The sequence below is a fragment of the Coregonus lavaretus genome (assembly GCF_964263955.1).
Source record: "Coregonus lavaretus genome assembly, chromosome: 15".
Taxonomy (NCBI): domain Eukaryota; kingdom Metazoa; phylum Chordata; class Actinopteri; order Salmoniformes; family Salmonidae; genus Coregonus; species Coregonus lavaretus.
In genome coordinates, this window is record NC_140002.1 from 38,337,361 (window position 1) to 38,359,491 (window position 22,131).

Below are 22,131 nucleotides of genomic sequence, written 5' to 3' on the forward strand. Positions count from 1 at the left end.
ATAGACAGGTGTGTGCCTTTCCAAATCATGTCCAATCAATTGAATTTACCACAGGTGGACTCCAATCAAGTTGTAGAAACATCTCAAGGATGATCAATGGAAACAGGATGCACCTGAGCTCAATTTCGAGTCTCATAGCAAAGGATCTGAATACTTATGTAAATAAGGTATGTTTTTTAATAAATTTGGAAACATTTCTAAAAACCTGCTTTTGCTTTGTCATAGGGTATTGTGTGTAGATTGCGGAGGATTTGTAATTTTAAAAAATCTATTTTAGAATAAGGCTGTAACGTAACAAAATATGGGAAAAGTCAAGGGATCTGAATACTTTCAGAAGGCAGTGCAAAGCTGTCATCATGGCAAAGGGTGGCTATTTGACTAATATATTTTGATTTGTTAAACACTTTTTTGGTTACTACATGATTCCATGTGTTATTTCATAGTTTTGATATCTTCACTATTATTCTACAATGTAAAGAACAGTAAAAATAAAGAAAAACCCTTGAATGAGTAGGTGTGTCCAAACTTTTGACTGGTAGTGTATGTAACGGGCTCAAATATGGTTGTAATGGTGAACAATTCTGACATTAAAAAGGGCAAGACGAGGCAGCAAGAAACAGCTGGGGAGATGTCTATATTTTGTCTAGAAGATGATGTGAGCAACAGGCCTCCAGGTACTCTTAATATGAAACCAATTTCCTCCATCAGACATACGCCCCCCCACAGATATGAGTCATACATCTAAATCTCTTCAAAGGCAGAGGAGCATGGTCCTCACTAACAATATATACCCAGACAATCGGGTCATTAGATTTACTCTTGCAGATTTTTTTGTTTTTACCTGACTAAATTAGTGTTTTACTCAGAAACATGTTGACTACAACATTTTCATTTCTGGCAACCTCAGGCAGCATTTACACAGGCTGCCCCATTATGGGCAAAAGAGCTGATCTAATTGGTCAAAATACAAATTATTAGAAAAATATCAGAATTGGGCTGCCTGTGTAAACGCAGCCTCAGAGGCACCCTGTTAACCAATTTAGACTTATAATGGTGACAACTACCTCCATATTGTGAGCTCCATTCATACAGATGTGTATACAAAACATGATAAAATAGCATGATTGATAAGATACAAATCACATGTTCAATTAAAGCATGCTTAGCACAGTCAGATGGACACTACCAACCAATAGTATTCCAAGGACACCGTCTGATGCTAAATTATTATGTGCCGCAGCAGTTTGGACTGCTGGAAACCTTCAGTAGAGGAATGCCTTCAAGCCATTCACTGATAGAAATCCAAATGGTTGACTGGCTGCACAGCCTCATCAACATTCATATATTCAGGACAGGGAAGTAATCACACCTGAACTTAGGACTCGCTTGAATCTTATGCAGACACTGACTGCATAATAAAATCACCTCTACCTCGTTCTCTCAACCAAGAGCCATGTACAGATGCAACACAAACCTCACTCTAAAATTGCCTTCAGTCACCTATCAGAAAGAACATATGGCTAGGTGGGCATAAACCGTCATAACACACTGCAATATTGGATGACCAGAAGGAAATTCTATGCAAAATACAGGCAGGTAAAAGTGTAAGAGTATTTGGGCTGTGAATAAACAGGGCAGTCATTTTTGTTCTCGCCTTAGAATGTTTCCAGACCTCTATCATCCAAATCACACTGGGCCATTTTCCATTTCAGCATAAGGTATTTGGTTTTAAAGTGCTCTCTCTTAGACTCACTGCCATTTTGAATTTGGGCCAACACTGGCCTTCTATATAACCACATTGCTTTGACTGAGTCTTAAAATGGCAGCAGTTCAGAGTGGATGTCATGTTAACTCTGGACTGTAGCATTAAAAAGGTTCGGAGCCGAGTGAAAACACTGCAATAGTCTTCAATGGGAATGCTAATGACAACATTGCAAAGCTGATCCAGAATCCTTCATACTGAAGGGGTGATAATTGGATTTGACAGAGGTTATTTGTTATACAACTGTGTAAAGAATTTGAGATGTATTAACTATAGAACAAATAATGAATTATTCATTTATTATGGATAACAATAAAAATTAGTATTAAGAAATGATCCATTTCTATTGATAGAAAATCAGTTACATACAACCTATTAAACATTTATATTTCAAGTGACAAAATAATTCCCTTGTATGATCAACTTCTAATTGATCAGCTTAGTGCATTTCAGCCCTCAAAATTAGGACATTTAAGTCAGTTCACAGTAAGTGAATTTTCCAGTGCCCTCTAAGATTCAGACAGATAAGAGTGAAGTCTAATTAAGAATAAATTGCTACACTTTATTACAAGGAACGTAGGAGTGGACAATTAAAATATATTGAAAAATGAATAACAAAACACTGACAAAAACACAAACAGATGAAAGGACTATCCTACAGCAGAGGCTAAGTTCTTGCATGATTTGTCTATACTAGCCCACCTTAAGACTCTTCCCTGATGGGCGTACATCCAGAGAAAAAGCTGTTCTGGAAGCTAGTAAGGGCTCGTTTCTTCTTCTTCAAGAAGCTGGCCGTGTTCCTCTCTTCATCCTCCTCTTCATCATCATCATCCTCCTCAGCAGAGACAGACTTCCTCACAAGCTATAAGAATACAGCAAGGAAGATTTTTCAGCACTCTAAATAAGGACATGATCTGAAATACCCAATACCCACTTAAAGTGCAGCTCAGTGTAAAATAATATCACCACACCAGATTAATTACCAACTCAACCATAACACTACCCAAGGCATCTTGACACTTAAACAGTGCTCTTTTGGAAGAGAGTGTGATGAGTCTGTTACGGGTATGATGTCACCACCCTTCTCGATTACAACCATTGAGACCATTGTTGATGGTATAGAGAAGCCTACCTTGGTGGGAGTGACACAGGGTGGTTTAAAGAAGGTGGCGTCCCCAGAGCTAATGGCTGTGGGGTCTTGAGGAATAAAAACGGAATCTTTGGACACATCGTCTGTGACTTCGCTAGAGTCCTGCTTTTAGGAAGAGAGGAAAATGATTATGAAAAATAAGTGCACAATCAATGAAACATTCTATTGAGTGTAGGGAGACTATGTAGTATACAACAAAGGGGCTTTTTCAACTTACTATACTGGACGTCTGGTAGCCCATGTTACGACACTTCTCATGGTCACACTGGCAGTTCTCCCCACAGGTCATCTTTCCCTTACGGCACCGGCACAGCTTGTTGCCACAGCGACCCTTACAGGCACACTTAACAAATATACAGATGTGCAAACTTTTAACAACACTGCAAATGCATGATAATAGTGATCTGACCATCTCTAAACTGACAGTGTTGCCTTTCTCACAAAATCATTTAAATATACACCATGTCTATGTTCTCACCCCTGTTGCCTTGGGTTTCTTGACGTTGGAGTTCTTTCTGTTACAGCCTTTCTCATTCTTCTCTTGGCACCACTCCTCCTCCTCCTCCTCCTCCGAGACAGACTCCAGCTCCTCCATGTCGATGGCCATCTCCAGGGGAGCCTTGGCTGTAGTGAAACGCCGGCCTTTAGGCTGCAGGAGGTAAAAAACACCACCAGTGAGATGGTGCAGCCTCCCAGCACTGGCCTAGGTCAGGGTCACCTTCCCCTAGACTCATATAGGGGTCATTTTCACTCTAACAGTTGGATATGAAACAGACAGTGGTAAGGAAGGATGTCAGTGGCTTACCTTTGGCGGAATGTACTCAAAGGAGTCGTCTGGGGACTGAGTGGATGCTGGCAGGACGTTGTTGATCTTTTTCCCACTGGCCAACTGGAGCAGTGTTAGTTTCTGAGAACAGAGCAAAAGTTGCTTGATATGGACAGTTTCAACAAATAGTAGACCTTAAATGTTTAGCGCAATGGGTGTGAGAAAAGCGATTTACAAATTAAATGAATTATTATTATTATAATAATGTTAACTGTAGACCTTTGTTCTTGTATATAGCTTAGAATGTTCTATTGTCCTTGTACATGCCCATCTGTGTATTTACCTGTTGGTATTGTTCATTGTCGTCCAACAGCCTCTGGTTTTGCTCATTCAATTTCTGCATCTTTTCAATTTCATCCTCCTGCAGAGACAGATTTTTTTTTGGAGGGGGTTAGAACCTTTATTCACCCTGATCAGTCTCTGGCAGTTTTGGTTTCAACCTCAACACTGAGCTGAACTTTTAGTGAAGTCAACCTACATGGACAATGAGGATTAATAGTAGAAACAAGTGCATTTTACCTGACTGACTGTATGACTATGATGAACATTCCTCCAACATGTCAGTGTGCACAGTAGCTGAGAGGACAGTGTGACAGACCTGGAACTTGAGGCGCTGCAGAAGCTCCCTCTCCCGTTTTGAAGTCTCCTCCTCCTGCTTATTCTCCATTGACTTGCTCTCCTTGCTCTGCAGCTGGCCCAGGAGGTAGAGGACCTTCTCCTGGTGTCTCTGCTCCAACTCCACCAGGTGGTGCTGGTGCTCCATGTCCATGGTGGACATCAGCTTCCTCTCATCACACAGAGTCTTCTGCAGGTCCAGCACATTGCCCTTCTCCTGCTTCAGCTCACTCTCCAGCTTAGAACTGGCCGTTTTGGCAGACACCAACTGTGGAGGTGGTGACATTTTTGGTTGTCATGTATTTTGTCAGTAAACATTAGCTTACAAGGTAGGCTAATAGGCAGAGAATAACATGCTTTTCAAAACATTTAGAATTTGATTTGTGAGACTAAAAAGCATTCAGTTCAACGATATGCGAATAAGCGTATGTCTCACCTCTGACATGAGGACCTTGAGGGCACACTTGGCCTCCACTATATTATTGATGTTGTCCCAGCGCTGCTTCAACCGCCCCTCATTGTCTGCATCCAGAACCTTCTGCTGTAGGTCAGCTATCTGGGCACTCCTAAGATGAAATCAATGGAACATCACATGTGAATGTGTGTCTATAAATGCACATGGATGCGATTCACCTGACCAAATGTAAATACTTGATCACATTTTATGCCAATCAATCACATATCATTATTCTGATGTCCTCATTAAAAAAAACGAGTTCTTAAGGACTTGCATCTGGCAGCATTCACAATACCCTATCAACAGGAACTAACAATGAACAGATGGGAAGGCGCTTTGGAGCAATGCCTTACTATGACAACATTTCTCCAGGCAAGCAAAGGAGAAAAGGGTCTGGAAAAATGCATAGCAATGCAACTAAAAGACAAATGATCTGGATACCCTTTTTTATCAGTGGAGTCATGAAAAACACCCAAATGCATTAGCAGTAAGGGGAAGTCAATGTGAGTGTTAGGTTTGAAGGCATCCCTCAGCTGTGGAGGTAATGGGTAAGGTCTGTACTAGTCAGACTCACCTGAGGTTTATCTCCGTCTCCAGGTTGTCCACCTGTTTACTGAGAGACGCTTCCAGCTCTCCCCGACTCTCCAGCTCGGAGATGATGAGGGTCCGACGCTGTGGGAGTACAGGGAGAGAGAACACACAGTAACAACAGTTAACTTCTGTAGAGAAACAAAGAGTCATCATTTCGTCATGTAGCCTAGCGGTGGACATTTCCACTGTATCCTCATTTACTAAAAGCTCAAGATTCTCATTGATCTCTTTAAGAGCGCAACGTCACTCACCCTGACTTTGGCAGCGGGCCGCTCCCCTGCCTCCATCTGCTGTTTGAGCTGGGAGATCTCCTCTGCCAGGATCTTCCTGTCCTCCAGCAGGTCCTGCAGGTGGCGCCGTGCCTCCCCTGTACTCACCAGCACCTCCACCTCGTTCAGGAGCCAGGTCTGCTCTCAGACACACACAGTTCAGATTCAGGTCACAGCACACATTACTCACTCGGTCATTGATACATACAGTTGATGTCGGAAGTTTACATACACTTAGGTTGGAGTCATTAAAACTTGTTTTTCAACCACTCCACAAATTTCTTGTTAACAAACTATAGTTTTGGCAAGTCGGTTAGAACATCTACTTTGTGTATGACAAGTAATTTTTCCAACAATTGTTTACAGACAGATTATTTCACTGTATCACAATTCCAGTGGGTCAGAAGTTTACATACACTAAATTGACTGTGCCTATAAACAGCTTGGAAAATTCCAGAAAATGATGTCATGGATTTAGAAGCTTCTGATAGGCTAATTGACATCATTTGAGTCATTTGGAGGTGTACAGTGAGGGGAAAAAAGTATTTGATCCCCTGCTGATTTTGTACATTTGCCCACTGACAAAGAAATGATCAGTCTATAATTTTAAATGGTAGGTTTATTTGAACAGTGAGAGACAGAATAACAACAACAAAATCCAGAAAAACGCATGTCAAAAATGTTATAAATTCATTTGCATTTTAATGAGGGAAATAAGTATTTGACCCCTCTGCAAAACATGACTTAGTACTTGGTGGCAAAACCCTTGTTGGCAATCACAGAGGTCAGACGTTTCTTGTAGTTGGCCACCAGGTTTGCACACATCTCAGGAGGGATTTTGTCCCACTCTTTGCAGATCTTCTCCAAGTCATTAAGGTTTCGAGGCTGACGTTTGACAACTCGAACCTTCAGCTCCCTCCACAGATTTTCTATGGGATTAAGGTCTGGAGACTGGCTAGGCCACTCCAGGACCTTAATGTGCTTCTTCTTGAGCCACTCCTTTGTTGACAATGACCAAAAACACACGGCCAAGGCATGCTGGAATACCCATCCACGACCCATTTTCAATGCCCTGGCTGAGGGAAGGCGGTTCTCACCCAAGATTTGATGGTACATGGCCCCGTCCATCGTCCCTTTGATGCAAGTTGTCCTGTCCCCTTAGCAGAAAAACACCCCCAAAGCATAATGTTTCCACCTCCATGTTTGACGGTGGGGATGGTGTTCTTGGGGTCATAGGCAGCATTCCTCCTCCTCCAAACACGGCGAGTTGAGTTGATGCCAAAGAGCTCCATTTTGGTCTCATCTGACCACAACACTTTCACCCAGTTCTCCTCTGAATCATTCAGATGTTCATTGGCAAACTTCAGATGGTCATGTATGTGCTTTCTTGAGCAGGGGGACCTTGCGGGCGCTGCAGGATTTCAGTCCTTCACGACGTAGTGTGTTACCAATTGTTTTCTTGGTGACTATGGTCCCAGCTGCCTTGAGATCATTGACAAGATCCTCCCGTGTAGTTCTGGGCTGATTCCTCACCGTTCTCATGATCATTGCAACTCCACGAGGTGAGATCTTGCATGGAGCCCCAGGCCGACGGAGATTGACAGTTCTTTTGTGTTTCTTCCATTTGCGAATAATCGCACCAACTTTTGTCACCTTCTCAACAAGAGCTCTTGTAGCCCATTCCAGCCTTGTGTAGGTCTACAATCTTGTCCCTGACATCCTTGGAGAGCTCTTTGGTCTTGGCCATGGTGGAGAGTTTGGAATCTGATTGATTGATTGCTTCTATGGACAGGTGTCTTTTATACAGGTAACAAGCTGAGATTAGGAGCACTCCCTTTAAAAGTGTGCTCCTAATCTCAGCTCGTTACTTGTATAAAAGACACCTGGGAGCCAGAAATCTTTCTGATTGAAAGGGGGTCAAATACTTATTTCCCTCATTAAAATGCAAATCAATTTATAACATTTTTGACAAGCGTTTTTCTGGATTTTGTTGTTGTTATTCTGTCTCTCACTGTTCAAATAAACCTAGACTGATCATTTCTTTGTCAGTGGGCAAACGTACAAAATCAGCAGGGGATAAAATACTTTTTTTCCTCACTGTACCTGTGGATGTATTTCAAGGCCTACCTTCAAACTTAGTGCATCTTTGCTTGACATCATGGGAAAATCAAAATAAATCAGCCAAGACCTGTAATTAAACTGAAAAGACCATCCTTGGGAGCAATTTCCAAACGCCTGAAGGTACCACGTTCATCTGTACAAACAATAGTATGCAAGTATAAACACCATGGGACCACGCAGCAGTCATACCGCTCAGGAAGGAGACTTGTTCTGTCTCCTAGAGATGAACGTACTTCGGTGCGAAAAGTGCAAATCAATCCCAGAACAGCAGCAAAGGACCTTGTGAAGATGCTGGAGGAAACGGGTACAAAAGTATCTATATCCACAGTAAAACGAGTCCTATATCGACATAACCTGAAAGGCCGCTCAGCAAGGAAGAAGCCACTGCTCCAAAACCACCATAAAAAAGCCAGACTACGGGTTGCAACTTCACATGTGGACAAAGATCGTACTTTTTGGAGAAATGTCCTCTGGTCTGATGAAACAAAAATAGAACTGTTTGGCCATAATGACCATCGTTATGTTTGGAGGAAAAATGGGGTACCTTGCAAGCCGAAGAACACCATCCCAACCGTGAAGCAGAGGGGTGGGCAGCATCATGCTGTGGGGGTGCTTTGCTGCAGGAGGGACTGGTGCACTTCACAAAATAGATGGCATCATGAGGAAGGAAAATGATGTGGATATATTGAAGCAACATCTCAAGACATCAGTCAGGAAGTTAAAGCTTGGTCGCAAATGGGTCTTCCAAATGGACAATGACCCCAAGCATACTTCCAAAGTTGTGGCAAAATGGCTTAAGGACAACAAAGTCAAGGTATTGGAGTGGCCATCACAAAGCCCTGACCTCAATCCTATAGAACATTTGTGGGCAGAACTGAAAAAACGTGTGCGAGCAAGGAGGCCTACAAACCTGACTCAATTACAACAACTCTGTCAGGAGGAATGGGCCAAAATTCACCCAACTTATTGTGGGAAGCTTGTGGATGGCTACCCGAAACGTTTGACCCAAGTTAAACAATTTAAAGGCAATGCTACCAAATATAATTGAGTGTATGTAAACTTCTGACCCACTGGGAATGTGATGAAAGAAATAAAAGCTGAAATAAATAATTCTCTACTATTATTCTGACATTTCACATTCTTAAAATAAAGTGGTGATCCTAACTGACCTAAGACAGGGAATTTTTACTAAGATTAAATGTCAGGAATTGTGAAAAACTGAGTTTAAATGTATTTGGCTAAGGTGTATGTAAACTTCCGACTACAACTGTACATAATACACAGCGACAGCACTCATTGAAACCACACACAATCACTCAGACCACAGCATGCAGATTCATATAACACATTATGGTAATCATTTCCTTGCTTGCAAACCAGGACTTCTCACACTCAAAACTGATCAAAGAACTCACAGTACACCAACACATACAGAATCAAACAAAGGTGACCAGACCTTCACTCTCCCGGCTGCTCCCTCCATCCCTCTGTATTGGACGTCCTTTCGTTTCTCTGCCACCTCACTCCTCTTCTGCAGGGCATCCTTCAGACGCTTATTGGCTGCTGCAGCCTGAAGGAGAACACCCGCAGAGTTAGAAATATCTCTCCGTACTTCCAGCTAACAACCATTAAAGAATTGACACAAAACACTTTTTCCTGGTCGATTAGGTCTGCAGATGAAAACAGAAGCATGGTGTACTAGACATAGGCCTCACCTCCTCAGTTTTACGACGCAGGACATTAGCCTGCTTCTGGAAGTCACTCTCAAGCTTCACCATCTGAAACTGACGTTTACGGTCCTGAGAGCGAGGTGAAAAAAACAAATCAATCTTAACCACATGGAAATGAATGTGGTGAACAGTGTGTCTTATGTATGGATTATGGACACACACACCTTCTCCTTGAGCTGAAGAACCTCCTTGTCCTTCTTGTTCTTCCACACTCTGAACTTCTCAGAGTCCTCCTTCATCTGCCTCATCAGCTGTACACGCTGACTCTTCATAGCCTACAGGGAAAGAGAGCAGACAAACAGGGAAGCCATCAACAACCACGTCTTAGATTACCATCATTAGACCGAATTCAAGTTTTTAGATTCAGATGACCATCAACTGAAAACCTCTCATTGTCCTGAAATCCTGCTGATTAGGTCAGTCACTGGCATATTCACAGGACACAGTATATACGCAGTGTCGTGACACACCTGAGGCAAGCACCCGGTCATACCTGGATCTCATGGTTGAGCTTGGCCACGTTGCGGACAGAGGACTCTTTGAGCTTGAGGAGCTTGGACTGGTCATGGAGCTTCTTCTTCATGTCTGTGATCTGACCCTCCAGCTCCTGCAGACGCTTCCTACGCTGCTCACTCAGCCTGGTGGACAGATGGAGAGAGAGGGAATAGAGACAGGGAAATTACTGATGATTCCATTCTAAATGCAGAGGAATGTTTATACTAAACATACAGTATGAAAATGTATGCACTCACTAACTGTAAGTCGCTCTGGATAAGAGCGTCTGCTAAATGACTAAAATGTAAATGATTACACACCAAGCTCATGGCTCTTATGAAGGAGACTCTTGCAACAGATATCATATCAATTCAATACACAGCCTGAACATAAAGATGCTGTAATATCCTTGTTTGAACCCCACCAATGAGGCCAGGTGCCTTACTTAGCCTGATTGACGTCCTTCTTGGCAGAGTGGAGAGCCAGGATGAGGTCCTCCTTCTCCTTCTGCAGAGAGCCCACTGATGTCTGCAGACTTTTGATGTTATTCTGGATGGGAACCATCAATGAAGAGTTAAGATTCAAATGTTGCTCCACCAGTTCAGTTGGAAGCAGCCTGTCAAAAACCTTCCTAGTGGATAAGAATCAAAGTGCTGTGCTGGTGCTGCCTCCCCTGTTTCAGCCCTCTCAACCTCCATTACAGCTAACCCATATTTTCTCTCCCATCTGTCATCTCCAGCCCTACCTGGTGTTCAGTCTGCATAGGCTCCAGGTGGCTGTCGTTCTGGCACATCCTCCGGACAAACTCCTCCTTTAGAGCCAGAACGTTGTTGAGCTCAATCAGCTCCTTGGACATTTGGGCCTGGCGCAAGGCATGCTGGGTAGTGAAGCCCTCTGTAGAGTCTTTGTCAGCATCAGCCTGTGTAGGGTGGGGAAGAGGATGTATGTTTGTATGACAACAAAACACACCCGTTTCAGACAACATACCTGTTGTACAAAACCCACAAACATGTACAACAATTCTAAAGAATCAATGAAAATACAATAATCCCAAAATGAGATGCATGTCAGGATGTCTTCAGGAAACAACAGCCTTGCAGAAGAGTCCATCTGCAGCACAGACAGCCTTCTGCATTAGATGAGAAGTTCTAGATGACCAGAGACTTACAGAAGGGGATCCATCAGTTGGGGTCTCGTTGCCGCTGCCTGACCCATGAGGGCTGTCATCTCCGTCAGCCCCACAGTCTGCAGCCAATGCCTCTATGCTGGCAGCAAGGCCAGCACTCTCATCCTGGAGGAACAAGAGCAGATATTATTTCCCAGACATGATGCAAAGCAGCTTCTTATTATTGGATTGAAATATGGTGTAGGGAACTAAAATATCCAGCCATTCAAATGATAGTGTTACACGTGCAATGTGTGTAATTAAACTGAAAATAAATCAAGTGTCCGTTATCTTTATGATTAGCATGATCAATACGCTGTGAACGTGGCGTCACCCTACGTCATACTTCCGGGATCAGTCCCTTAATATTTGGAATGGGCATGGCGATTAAATAATGACATTCGTGAAAACGCGGTAATTTAAGATACATACAGTGCATTCGGAAAGTATTCAGAACCCTTGACTTTTTCCACATTTTGCTACGTTACAGCCTTATTCTTAAATAGTCCCCCCCCCTCAATCTACACATAACACCCCATGACAAGGCAAAAACAGGTTTTTAGAAATTGTTGCAAATTTATTAAAAATAAACAGAAATATCACATTAACATAAGTATTCAGATCCTTTACTCAGTACTTTGTTGAAGTACCTTTGGCAGCGATTACAGTCTCGAGTCTTCTTGGGTATGACGCTACAAGCTTGGCACACCTGCATTTGGGGAGTTTCTCCCATTCTTCTCAGCAGTTCCTCTCAAGCTCTGTCAGGTTGGATGGGGAGCGTCGCTGCACAGCTATTTTCAGGTCTCTCCAGAGATGTTCGATCAGGTTCAAGTCCAGGCTCTGGCTGGGCCACTCAAGGGCATTCAGAGACTTGTCCTGAAGCCACTCCTGCATTGTCTTGGCTGTGTGCTTAGGGACGTTGTCCTGTTGGAAGGTGAACCTTCACCCCAGTCTGACATCCTGAGCGCTCTGGAGCAGGTTTTCATCAAGGATCTCTCTGTACTTTGCTCCGTTCATCTTTCCCTCGATCCTGACTAGTCTCCCAGTCCCCGCCGCTGAAAAACATCCCCACAGCATGATGCTGCCACCACCATGCTTCACCGTAAGGATGGTGCCAGGTTTCCTCCAGATGTGACACTTGGCATTCAGGCCAAAGAGTTCAATCTTGGTTTCATTAGACCAGAGAATCTTGTTTCTCATGGTCTGAGAGTCTTGAGGTGCCTTTTGGCAAACACCAAGCAGGCTGTCATGTGCCTTTTCCTGAGGAGTGGCTTCCGTCTGGCCACTCTACCATAAAGGCCTGATTTGTGGAGTGCTGCAGAGATGGTTGTCCTTCTGGAAGGTTCTCCCATCTCCATAGAGGAACTCTAGAGCTCTGTTAGAGTGACTATCGGGTTCTTGGTCACCTCCTTGACTAAGGCCCTTCTCCCCCGATTGCTCAGTTTGGCCGGGCAGCCAGCCCTAGGAAGAGTCTTGGTGGTTCCAAACTTCTTCCATTTAAGAATGATGGAGGCCACTGTGTTCTTGGGGATCTTCAATGCTGCAGGCATTTTTTGGTACCCGTCCCCAGATCTGTGCCTCGACACAATCCTGTCTCGGAGCTCTCCGGACAATTCCTTCGACCTCATGGCTTGGTTTTTGCTCTGACATGCACTGTCAACTGTGGGACCTTATATACACAGTTGTGTGCCTTTCCAAATCATGTCCAATCAATTGAATTTACCACAGGTGGATTCCAATCAAGTTGTAGAAACATCTCAAGAATGATCAATGGAAACAGGATGCACCTGAACTCAAATTCGAGTCTCATAGCAAAGGGTCTGAATACTAATGTAAATAAAGTATCATTTTTTTTATTTTTATACATTTGTTAACATTTCATAAAACCTGTTTTCGCTTTGTCATTATGGGGTATTGTGTAGATTGATAATTTCATCAATTTTAAAATAAGGCTGTAACGTAACAAAACGTGGAAAAAGTCAAGGGGTCTGAATACTTTCCGAATGCACTGTATAAAATTATTTTTTGTGTTTCCGGATGAATTTACTTCTGCCAGATGCCTTTTAGGACATTTTTGCACTGAAGACCACTGCGCAACGTTTTTGCCTATTGAAGAGCATTCAAAAAGCCTACAAAATAAAATAAAAATCAACAACGCCACTTCCTGGAAAATTCTGTGCCACTTTCATAGTGTATAAAGTAATAGCATTGCACAGCAACAGCTTACCTACAATTGAATGCAGACATTGTTCGCTAAACACATAGAAGGGACTGAATGCAGTCAGTCATGCAGTGGTAGATCCAGCCTTGTGGCTTATTAGAGCTCTCTCGTCTGGCAGTACCTGGAGCTGCAAGATGACGTGCTGCAGATTCTGGATCACTTCCACATTCTCCTTCAGCTCCTGGTCCTCCAGAGTCTCCATCACCCTCTGCAGGTCCACTTTACACCTAAACGATAAGCCTTATATTTTAACACAAATAATTCTGGTGCTAAATGACCTATAAGGACAATGAAGGCAATGAGCATAATGCATAAGTTCAGACGTACGCTGCATGCTGTTTCAACTCTTCCAGTTTGCTTTGCAACTTCTCATTTGCTTGCTCAGTCTGTGGGTGGAGTGACAAAAAAAGTATGGCACATGACAATCATTGGTAATATCTCCAAATATTTGAAATTGTCAGTCAGCATTGTTGTGTGATGTTGGTATGGCCTGCGGTATGACAGACCCAGTCCAAGACCAGTGCAGGTCCTTACCATGATGATCCTCTCAAACATCAGGGCAGTCTGGCCTGCTGCCTCACTCAGCGCACGGCTCAGCTTGTTGTTCTCAACCTGCAGGGCACGGGTCCTCTCCAGGATCTTTGACACGTTCTCTGCTGGCTCAGTCCTTTTTCAGAGAAGGGATGGAAGGAGTCAGTGAGATACTTGTTGGTAGTATTTTTTTATTCATTATTTATAAAGGAAATTACATTTTTTAAGCTCTCAATATGGATGTTCGAGTAGTGCTATCTGGGACCCTTGAGACGTCCTTACCCTAAACCTAACCATTTTAAAATACACCTTCAATGGGGTAGAGATGTCCCAAGGATCACAGATAGCCAGGACCATGGATGTTCATTCTGCCAGTCATCATAGGTTTAAAAGATTATTTGGCTGACTAGATGGATAGAGAACTTAGGACATATGTTAGTTGGGGAAATGATTTAGTAATTACCCAGAAAGCACTGGTGCCACACCCCCACGTGCATGCAGAAGCATCACCTGTAGCTCCTGGACCTGTGTCCAAAAGAGGAAACATTTCCATCAAAACAATAGACACTTAAACCATGTAAATGTAGGGTGGAATTGTAGGGTCACTTAGTACGGTGGTCAGTGGTCACTGTACCTACCTGCTGCTTCAGGCGTTTCATTTCAGCAGCTCGAGGGTCCACGTTGACCACAGGTTTGTTTTTTATCTTGCGAGCTCTGTCAGCGTAACGCAATGTGTTGAGGGTCTCCTCAATGTTAGAGTCTGCAGGGCTGACGCACGCTATCATCAAGGTGTGGCTGTTACCTCCCAAAGAATCTGTTGGAGAAAGCAGGAATTTATTATTTAATGGCCACTTTTAAACTTGAAGTCTTAGTATAATATATCTATTCAGTCTCTAAATCTAAGAAACATTCTGGTGTTGAGTTGAATGCCTTAGGGCAGGGGTCAGCAACAGGAGTCCAGCCAGCGATTTTCTTTGGCCCCCCAAAGTCTTGTTTTGGGTCAAAAAAATACTGTAAAATCGTTTAATTTAGCCAATCTGTTCCCAAGTATTCCCACACAAAAAAATAAACATATGTGATTGTGTCTCAATGTAATCAAGGTATGAAATTATTGAATTTGAAAACACAATCTCTTTTTGGGCTTAGTTGTGGTCAATTTGCATTGTACAAATTATTATAATTATGTTCCGGCCCCCCGACCATCCGCTCAGACAAAAATCATCCTGTGGCTGAATCTAGTTGCCTACCCCTGCTTTAGGGTATACAACGTATGCATCTCGACTGTTCTCAGTCATCCGACTACCACAAGGCCTTGTACCACATCTTTATTATGTTAATTGTACTTACAAGCAAACCCTGAATTGATACCACTAGACCCAGAAAGAACATACAGTGGGGGAAAAAAGTATTTAGTCAGCCACCAATTGTTCAAGTTCTCCCACTTAAAAAGATGAGAGAGGCCTGTAGTTTTCATCATAGGTATAAGTCAACTATGACAGACAAATTGAGAAAAAAATATCCAGAAAATCACATTGTAGGATTTTTAATGAATTTATTTGCAAGTTATGGTGGAAAATAAGTATTTGGTCACCTACAAACAAGCAAGATTTCTGGCTCTCACAGACCTGTAACAACTTCTTTAAGAGGCTCCTCTGTCCTCCACTCGTTACCTGTATTAATGGCACCTGTTTGAACTTGTTATCAGTATAAAATACACCTGTCCACAACCTCAAACAGTCACACTCCAAACTCCACTATGGCCAAGACCAAAGAGCTGTCAAAGGACACCAGAAACAAAATTGTAGACCTGCACCAGGCTGGGAAGACTGAATCTGCAATAGGTAAGCAGCTTGGTTTGAAGAAATCAACTGTGGGAGCAATTATTAGGAAATGGAAGACATACAAGACCACTGATAATCTCCCTCGATCTGGGGCTCCACGCAAGATCTCACCCCGTGGGGTCAAAATGATCACAAGAACGGTGAGCAAAAATCCCAGAACCACACGGGGGGACCTAGTGAATGACCTGCAGAGAGCTGGGACCAAAGTAACAAAGCCTACCATCAGTAACACACTATGCCGCCAGGGACTCAAATCCTGCAGTGCCAGACGTGTCCCCCTGCTTAAGCCAGTACATGTCCAGGCCTGTCTGAAGTTTGCTAGAGTGCATTTGGATGATCCAGAAGAGGATTGGGAGAATGTCATATGGTCAGATGAAACCAAAATATAACTTTTTGGTAAAAACTCAACTCGTCGTGTTTGGAGGACAAAGAATGCTGAAACTTTTGTTATTGACCTAATACTTATTTTCCACCATAATTTGCAAATAAATTCATTAAAAAACCTACAATGTGATTTTCTGGATATTTTTTTCTCAATTTGTCTGTCATAGTTGAAAATGATGAAAATTACAGGCCTCATCTTTTTAAGTGGGAGAACTTGCACAATTGGTGGCTGACTAAATACTTTTTTCCCCCACTGTACATGGGCGGCAATCCCAGGATTTGGACTGCCCAACTACCACATCCCCCTGAACCCAACCATCCCATCGAGCTCTCACCCTGTAGCAGGCGGGTTAGTTTGGAGTCCCTGTAGGGGACAAAGGTGCCTTTCTTGCTCTCGTCACCAAGGGCACTGATCACATTCCCCAGGGAGAGCAGGCCTCGGTTGATGCTGATGCCTGGAGCAGACAGGATGACAGCAGAGAATCAATACGTTTCTGATACTGAACGAATCACACGTTGAATTAGAACTGGAACTGTCATTTAAACATGGAGATTGTTATGGTCAATTATTAGAACAATACTAAAAGGCTCTGCATCGTCAACCCGACGTCTGAAGTGGCCATATAGCATTTACTGCGATGCAGCCGCCGCAGACGTCAGGGCTTTCATACTTCTTGCGCTTAGTGGAGCAGAGATAGTGAAGGAAGTTGTCAAGCAAGTGAGTTTGTGTTTATACACAATGTACTGCCCCCACCTACTGTCAACCAATCATGTCAATGTGGAGCAATCAGCATTATTACAACATTTGAGAGGCCCGCGGTGATGAGGTACAGAGCTCGATTTGACCTCTGCATGCCTCCACAATTGCGTCACAATCTCCATATGAAGCCTCCGACCGCATAAATGGGCTTTAAAGCACACAGCTTACTACTGTTTTCCAAAGGGTCAGCCTCTGGTAGTTGACTCACCTTCCTTCAGACGATCGCCCTCAGCTTTGGTCTTCTTCTGCCTCTCAGAGCCGGCCAGATCCACCAGGTGTAGTTTTGACACCACATTGTCAGATCTACAAACACACATTTAGAAACAGAAGGGAAGAAATGAGGACAAATCAACTTGCAGACCTACTTAAATCAAATTAGTTGAATGAACTACAGTACCAGTCAAAAGTTGAATCATGTAGTAACCAAAAAAGTGTTAAACAAATCCAAATATATTTTCAAATAGCCACCCTTTACCTTAATGACAGCTTTGCACACTCTTGGCATTCTCTCAACCAGCTTCATGAGGTAGTCACCTGGAATGCATTTCAATTAACAGGTGTGCCTTCTTAAAAGTTAATTTGTGGATTTTCTTTCCTTCTTAATGCGTTTGAGCCAATCAGTTGTGTTGTGACAAGGTAGGGGGGTATACAGAAGATAGCACTATTTGATAAAAGACCAAGTCCATTTTATGGCAAGAACAGCTCAAATAAGCAAAGAGAAACGACAGTCCATCATTACTTTAAGACATGAAGGTCAGTCAATCCGGAAAACGTCAACAACTTTGAACGTTTCTTCAAGTGCTGTCGCAAAAACCATCAAGCCCTGTGATGACACTGGCTCTCATGAGGACGGCCACAGGAAAGGAAGACCCAGAGTTACCTCTGCTGCTGAGGATAAGTTCATTAGTTACCAGCCTCAGAAATTGCAGCCCAAATAAATGCTTCACAGAGTTCAAGTAACAGACACATCTCAACATCAACTGTTCAGAGGAGACTACGTGAATCAGGCCTTTATGGTCAAATTGCTGCAAAGAAACCACTCCTAAAGGACACCAATAAGAAGAAGAGACTTGCTTGGACCAAGAAACATGAGCAATGGACATTAGACTGGTGGAAATCTGTCCTTTGGTCTGAGGAGTCCAAATTTGAGATGTTTGGTTCCAACCCGTGTCTTTGTGAGACGCAGAGTAGGTGAGCGGATTATCTCCGCATGTGTGGTTCCCACCGTGAAGCATGGAGGTGGTGTGATGGTGCTTTGCTTGTGATTTATCTAGAATTCAAGGCACACTTAACCAGCATGGCTACCACAGCATTCTGCAGCGATACGCCATTCCATCTGGTTAGCGCTTAGTGGGACTATCATTTGTTTTTCAACAGGACAATGACCCAAAAACACCTCCAGGCTGTGTAAGGGCTATTTGACCAAGAAGGAGAGTGATGGAGTGCTGCATCAGATGACCTGGCCTCCACAATCACCCGACCTCAACCCAATTGAGATGGTTTGGGATGAGTTGGACCGCAGAGTGAAGGAAAAGCAGCCAACGAGTGCTCAGCATGTGGGAACTCCTTCAAGACTGTTGGAAAAGCATTCCTCATGAAGCTGGCTGAGAGAATGCCAAGAGTGTACAAAGCTGTCATCAAGGCAAATGGTGGCTATTTTGAAGAATCTCAAATATATTTTGATTTGCTTAACACTTTTTTGGTTACTACATGACTCCATATGTGATATTTCATAGTTTTGATGTCTTCACTATTATTCTACAATGTAGAAAATAGTAAAAAAATAAAGAAAAACCTTTGAATGAGTAGGTGTGTTCAAACTTTTGACTGCTACTGTATATCAACAGAGATTTGCATATTTTTTAAAATGATGCTGCGCTTTGCGTGTCGGATACATTTATGAAATGCAACGTTTCCTTGGGATGAAAATAAGAAAGTGAGACAGCTCTATGGGAGAAAGCTAGAGAGAAGACTGACTTATCTGCCCCTCTGCGCTGCTCCAGGGTGATGGTGAAGATGGCATGGGAGCGAGACGAGGCAGCATTCATGGCAGTGGAGCCCACAGTCCGGGCTGAATTCCCCAGCTCCAAGCAGCCCACCATCTCATGGGCAGAGAACACCTCCCTCTCAGTCAGGCCCACGATCTAAGATAGGGAGGCAGAGGGAGAATGGGTTATAACGTACATTCCCCCAAACAGTCCTTTTAAACAAGTGCATTTGACTCGTTTCATAAACATATTTAGCAACATTTTCAACTGTAACAGACAGTTCACACACCTTTATGCCTTCCTTGGGGTCCTCCCGAATGTTGATGGTTGATGGTTTATCTTTGGATACCGATGGACAGAGCAAGTCAAGGATGTCTTCATTGTATATCTATGGCACATAAAATTCAGACAAAACGTTACAGAAAAACATGCCCAGGATACTTCCAGACACAAAGAATTTCGTCAATAATCTGGAATGTACCGGTAACAATGATTGTTTTGTCCATCATTACAGTAAAAACATGCATTGTGTTATGACAGTCATGATGAATAATGCACATAGGTTCACACACACCTCCAGGTAAGACACTGCCAGAGAAAATTCACAATCTGTATGCTTCTCTCTTTCCTGGAAGATCATTCTGACCACCCTGGGGATGACTCCGACGGTGGGCTCATTCTCTTGGGCCGATGTATAGGTTCCTCCCATAGAAAAGGTCTTCCCTGAACCAGTCTGTCCATACGCAAGCACAGTAGCATGATAGCCTGAAAAGAAGAGTAGAAACATTATACATACAGCTTATTGATCCCATTCCATTTTGCCCATAGAACCCTTACTGGTTCTATAGGCAATCCTGTGTGAAAGTAAACGTTTTTTCCCCCGTACCTTTGAAAAGACCACACAACAACGGTGAAACAGCACTGTTGAAGACTTCCTCTTGTTCAGTTGTAGGATCAAATACATAATCGTATGTGAATGCCTTTTCAGTGCCAACAATCACCTGCAAGAGAGAATAATTATAAGAGCCTACAATTGTCCTTATGTATGGAATTGAATCCATATATGATCATGCCAAGTGCTGCAGATGGCTAGTTGCAGAAGCTTTCATAGCATGGCGTCCTTGATCAACCAAACCTAAAACTAGTTGGTTTCACTACAATAATGTTTCCCGTCAACAGAAGCATATCCAAATCTGTACGAACAATACTTACGATTCTTAGGGTTGAATGTGTCCTTCGTTTTCAAATAAGCGTTTAAAACATGGTGTTATCCAGGGTGTCCGGTTTTCCACCTGTGGGCTGCCATTGTAGTCAACTCAAGACCATGCAGTCACGCGAGAGTAAGCTACCACGTCAAATCTCCCACAGGCTGAAGATGGAAGACCCTGGATAAAAACGTGTTTTAAACGCTTATTTGACAGTGAAGGACACATTCAATCTGACGAATCGTAAGTATTGTTCCTAGATATTTTGGTGAAACCGAATAGTTTAGGTTTGGTTGATTAAGGACGCCAGGCTATGGAAGCTTCCGCAACAAGCAATCTGTAAACAATGTCTCATTGCGGGACGAAGCAAGGCCAAGTGTTGTGTTATGTCTTGTAGAATCGATTGTTGACCTGTGGATCCCCTGGCACGAACGTAAGACAGGTCTGGCAACCCTCGTTGATTTCTTTAGGAACCAAAGGTCGACACCGCAGGGCAACTCGCACAGGGATGGACTTATCATCCTCCTTTGTCATGCTGCGAAATCAGGTAATTGACAGATGCATAAAAAGGTTTATGTAACTGACAGGGTAGCCAATATCAAATCAATGTTGTCATCAGAAGGAAAAGGAAGTGTTGAAAAAGTGCAAATCGGAAAACTTTATTTTCTGAAAGCTACTTTTGCCTCATTGTAATTCATTCAAAGCCGCCTGATATCAGAGGGAACAGGATGCGACACGCACTCGTTGGTAGACCGAGCCACCCCGTTAAGTAAACCGGAACTGACTATTTATATTCACTGGTAAACGGCGTGTGAGTGAGCTCTTCATTTATCCACCACCATCTTTGATGATAGTACGGACGGTGGCTGCTAGCTTCATTGTATTTGGTTACCAAACTAGCTAGCAATCTTTTTTATACCTTTATTTAACCAGGTAAGCCAGTTGAGAACACGTTCTCGTTTACAACTGCGACCTGGCTAAGATAAAGCAAAGTAGTGCGATAAAAACAACAACAGAGGTACATATGGAATAAACTAAACGTACAGTCAATAACACAATAGAAAATATATATATACAGTCTGCAAATGTAGTAAGTCATGGAGTTAGGCAATAAATAGGCCATAGTGCAAAATAATTACAATGTAGTATTAACACTGGAGTGATAGATGTGCAGAAGATGATGTGCAAATAGAGATACTGGGGAGCAAATGAGCCAAATAAATAACAATGTAAATAACAATATGGGGATGAGGTAGTTGGGTGGGCTAATTTCAGATGGGCTGTGTACATGTGCAGTGATCGATAAGCTGCTCTGACAACTGATGCTTAAAGTTAGTGAGGGAGATAAGTGTCTCCAGCTTCAGAGATTTTTGCAGTTCGTTCAGCTATCTTGCCGATAGCTGAACCATCATTGATCATACCACTTCACTACCATGCCAATCACGTTTAGTAGCCAAGGACGGTCACTTACCTTTTGGGCTGGCGTCAAGACGTTGGTCTTAACCCCTGCAATGAGCTAGCTAACGTTGGCTAAAATGAGTGTGCCTCTAGCTTGCTAATTAATCACCACTAACGTTACTTAAATGTTTCTTAAAACTATATTTTTTTTTTCAGAGGATAGAATAAGAACCGTATGTAACCACGCATCAGTTGTAGTAAGATATTTTGACGACAACGTTTTTTTTCCTTCAAAAGAACTTCGGTCGGTGCTTGTCATGGACCCGTCTTGCCCGCCACTTTCAAATATTCAGCTCCGCCTCCACCAACAAGCGTTTTGCGTCGCGAGTGCTGTTGTCATGTGCCTGTTTCATGTTTCAAAATAAAAGTCTTACATATGCTCTATATCTAATCTGTTAAAATTGCAGCTATTTATTTCATTTTAATGAAACAGTATATAATGCAGTAATATCTCAAGATATTAAAATATTTTAATCTTATTTCATATCCTGTAAGAGATTTGCTCAATGATTCTGCTCAATGTGCTCATCTCTGGAAATAGCGTAGGGGTCTGTTGCTGAAG

The 22,131-nt window shown here is 42.8% G+C and overlaps 1 protein-coding gene across 1 annotated transcript; it reads right to left on the minus strand.

Moving 5' to 3' along the window:
- Positions 1-2,030: 2,030 nt before the first annotated feature.
- On the minus strand, positions 2,031-21,822 carry LOC311142033 (chromosome-associated kinesin KIF4-like). The gene is made up of 30 exons (XM_084177579.1): positions 21,583-21,822; positions 20,523-20,646; positions 19,793-19,907; positions 19,481-19,671; positions 19,196-19,294; positions 18,896-19,062; positions 17,127-17,221; positions 16,494-16,613; positions 14,572-14,747; positions 14,397-14,458; positions 13,937-14,069; positions 13,730-13,788; positions 13,524-13,629; positions 11,185-11,307; positions 10,762-10,935; positions 10,462-10,565; positions 10,015-10,159; positions 9,686-9,796; positions 9,507-9,590; positions 9,248-9,361; positions 5,653-5,808; positions 5,385-5,482; positions 4,790-4,919; positions 4,337-4,621; positions 4,022-4,099; positions 3,718-3,819; positions 3,391-3,561; positions 3,130-3,255; positions 2,895-3,017; positions 2,031-2,624 (listed from the first exon to the last, which is right to left on the minus strand). The coding sequence occupies exons 2-30, from the start codon at positions 20,643-20,645 to the stop codon at positions 2,466-2,468; spliced, it is 3,729 nt and encodes a 1,242-aa protein (XP_084033705.1). The 5' UTR covers position 20,646; positions 21,583-21,822; the 3' UTR covers positions 2,031-2,465.
- Between the last annotated feature and the right edge of the window lie 309 nt (positions 21,823-22,131).

What these genes read in the sequence shown, in the direction of transcription:
- LOC311142033 (XM_084177579.1), bottom strand. Translation starts at nt 20,645, where the DNA reads ATGACAAAGGAGGATGATAAGTCCATCCCTGTGCGAGTTGCCCTGCGG. An exon ending in TGTTTGAGAGGATCATCATG is followed by an intron (nt 13,789 to 13,936) that starts GTAAGGACCTGC and finishes CTCCACCCACAG; the next exon opens with ACTGAGCAAGCAAATGAGAA. An exon ending in TTCTTCAGCTCAAGGAGAAG is followed by an intron (nt 9,591 to 9,685) that starts GTGTGTGTGTCC and finishes CCTCGCTCTCAG; the next exon opens with GACCGTAAACGTCAGTTTCA.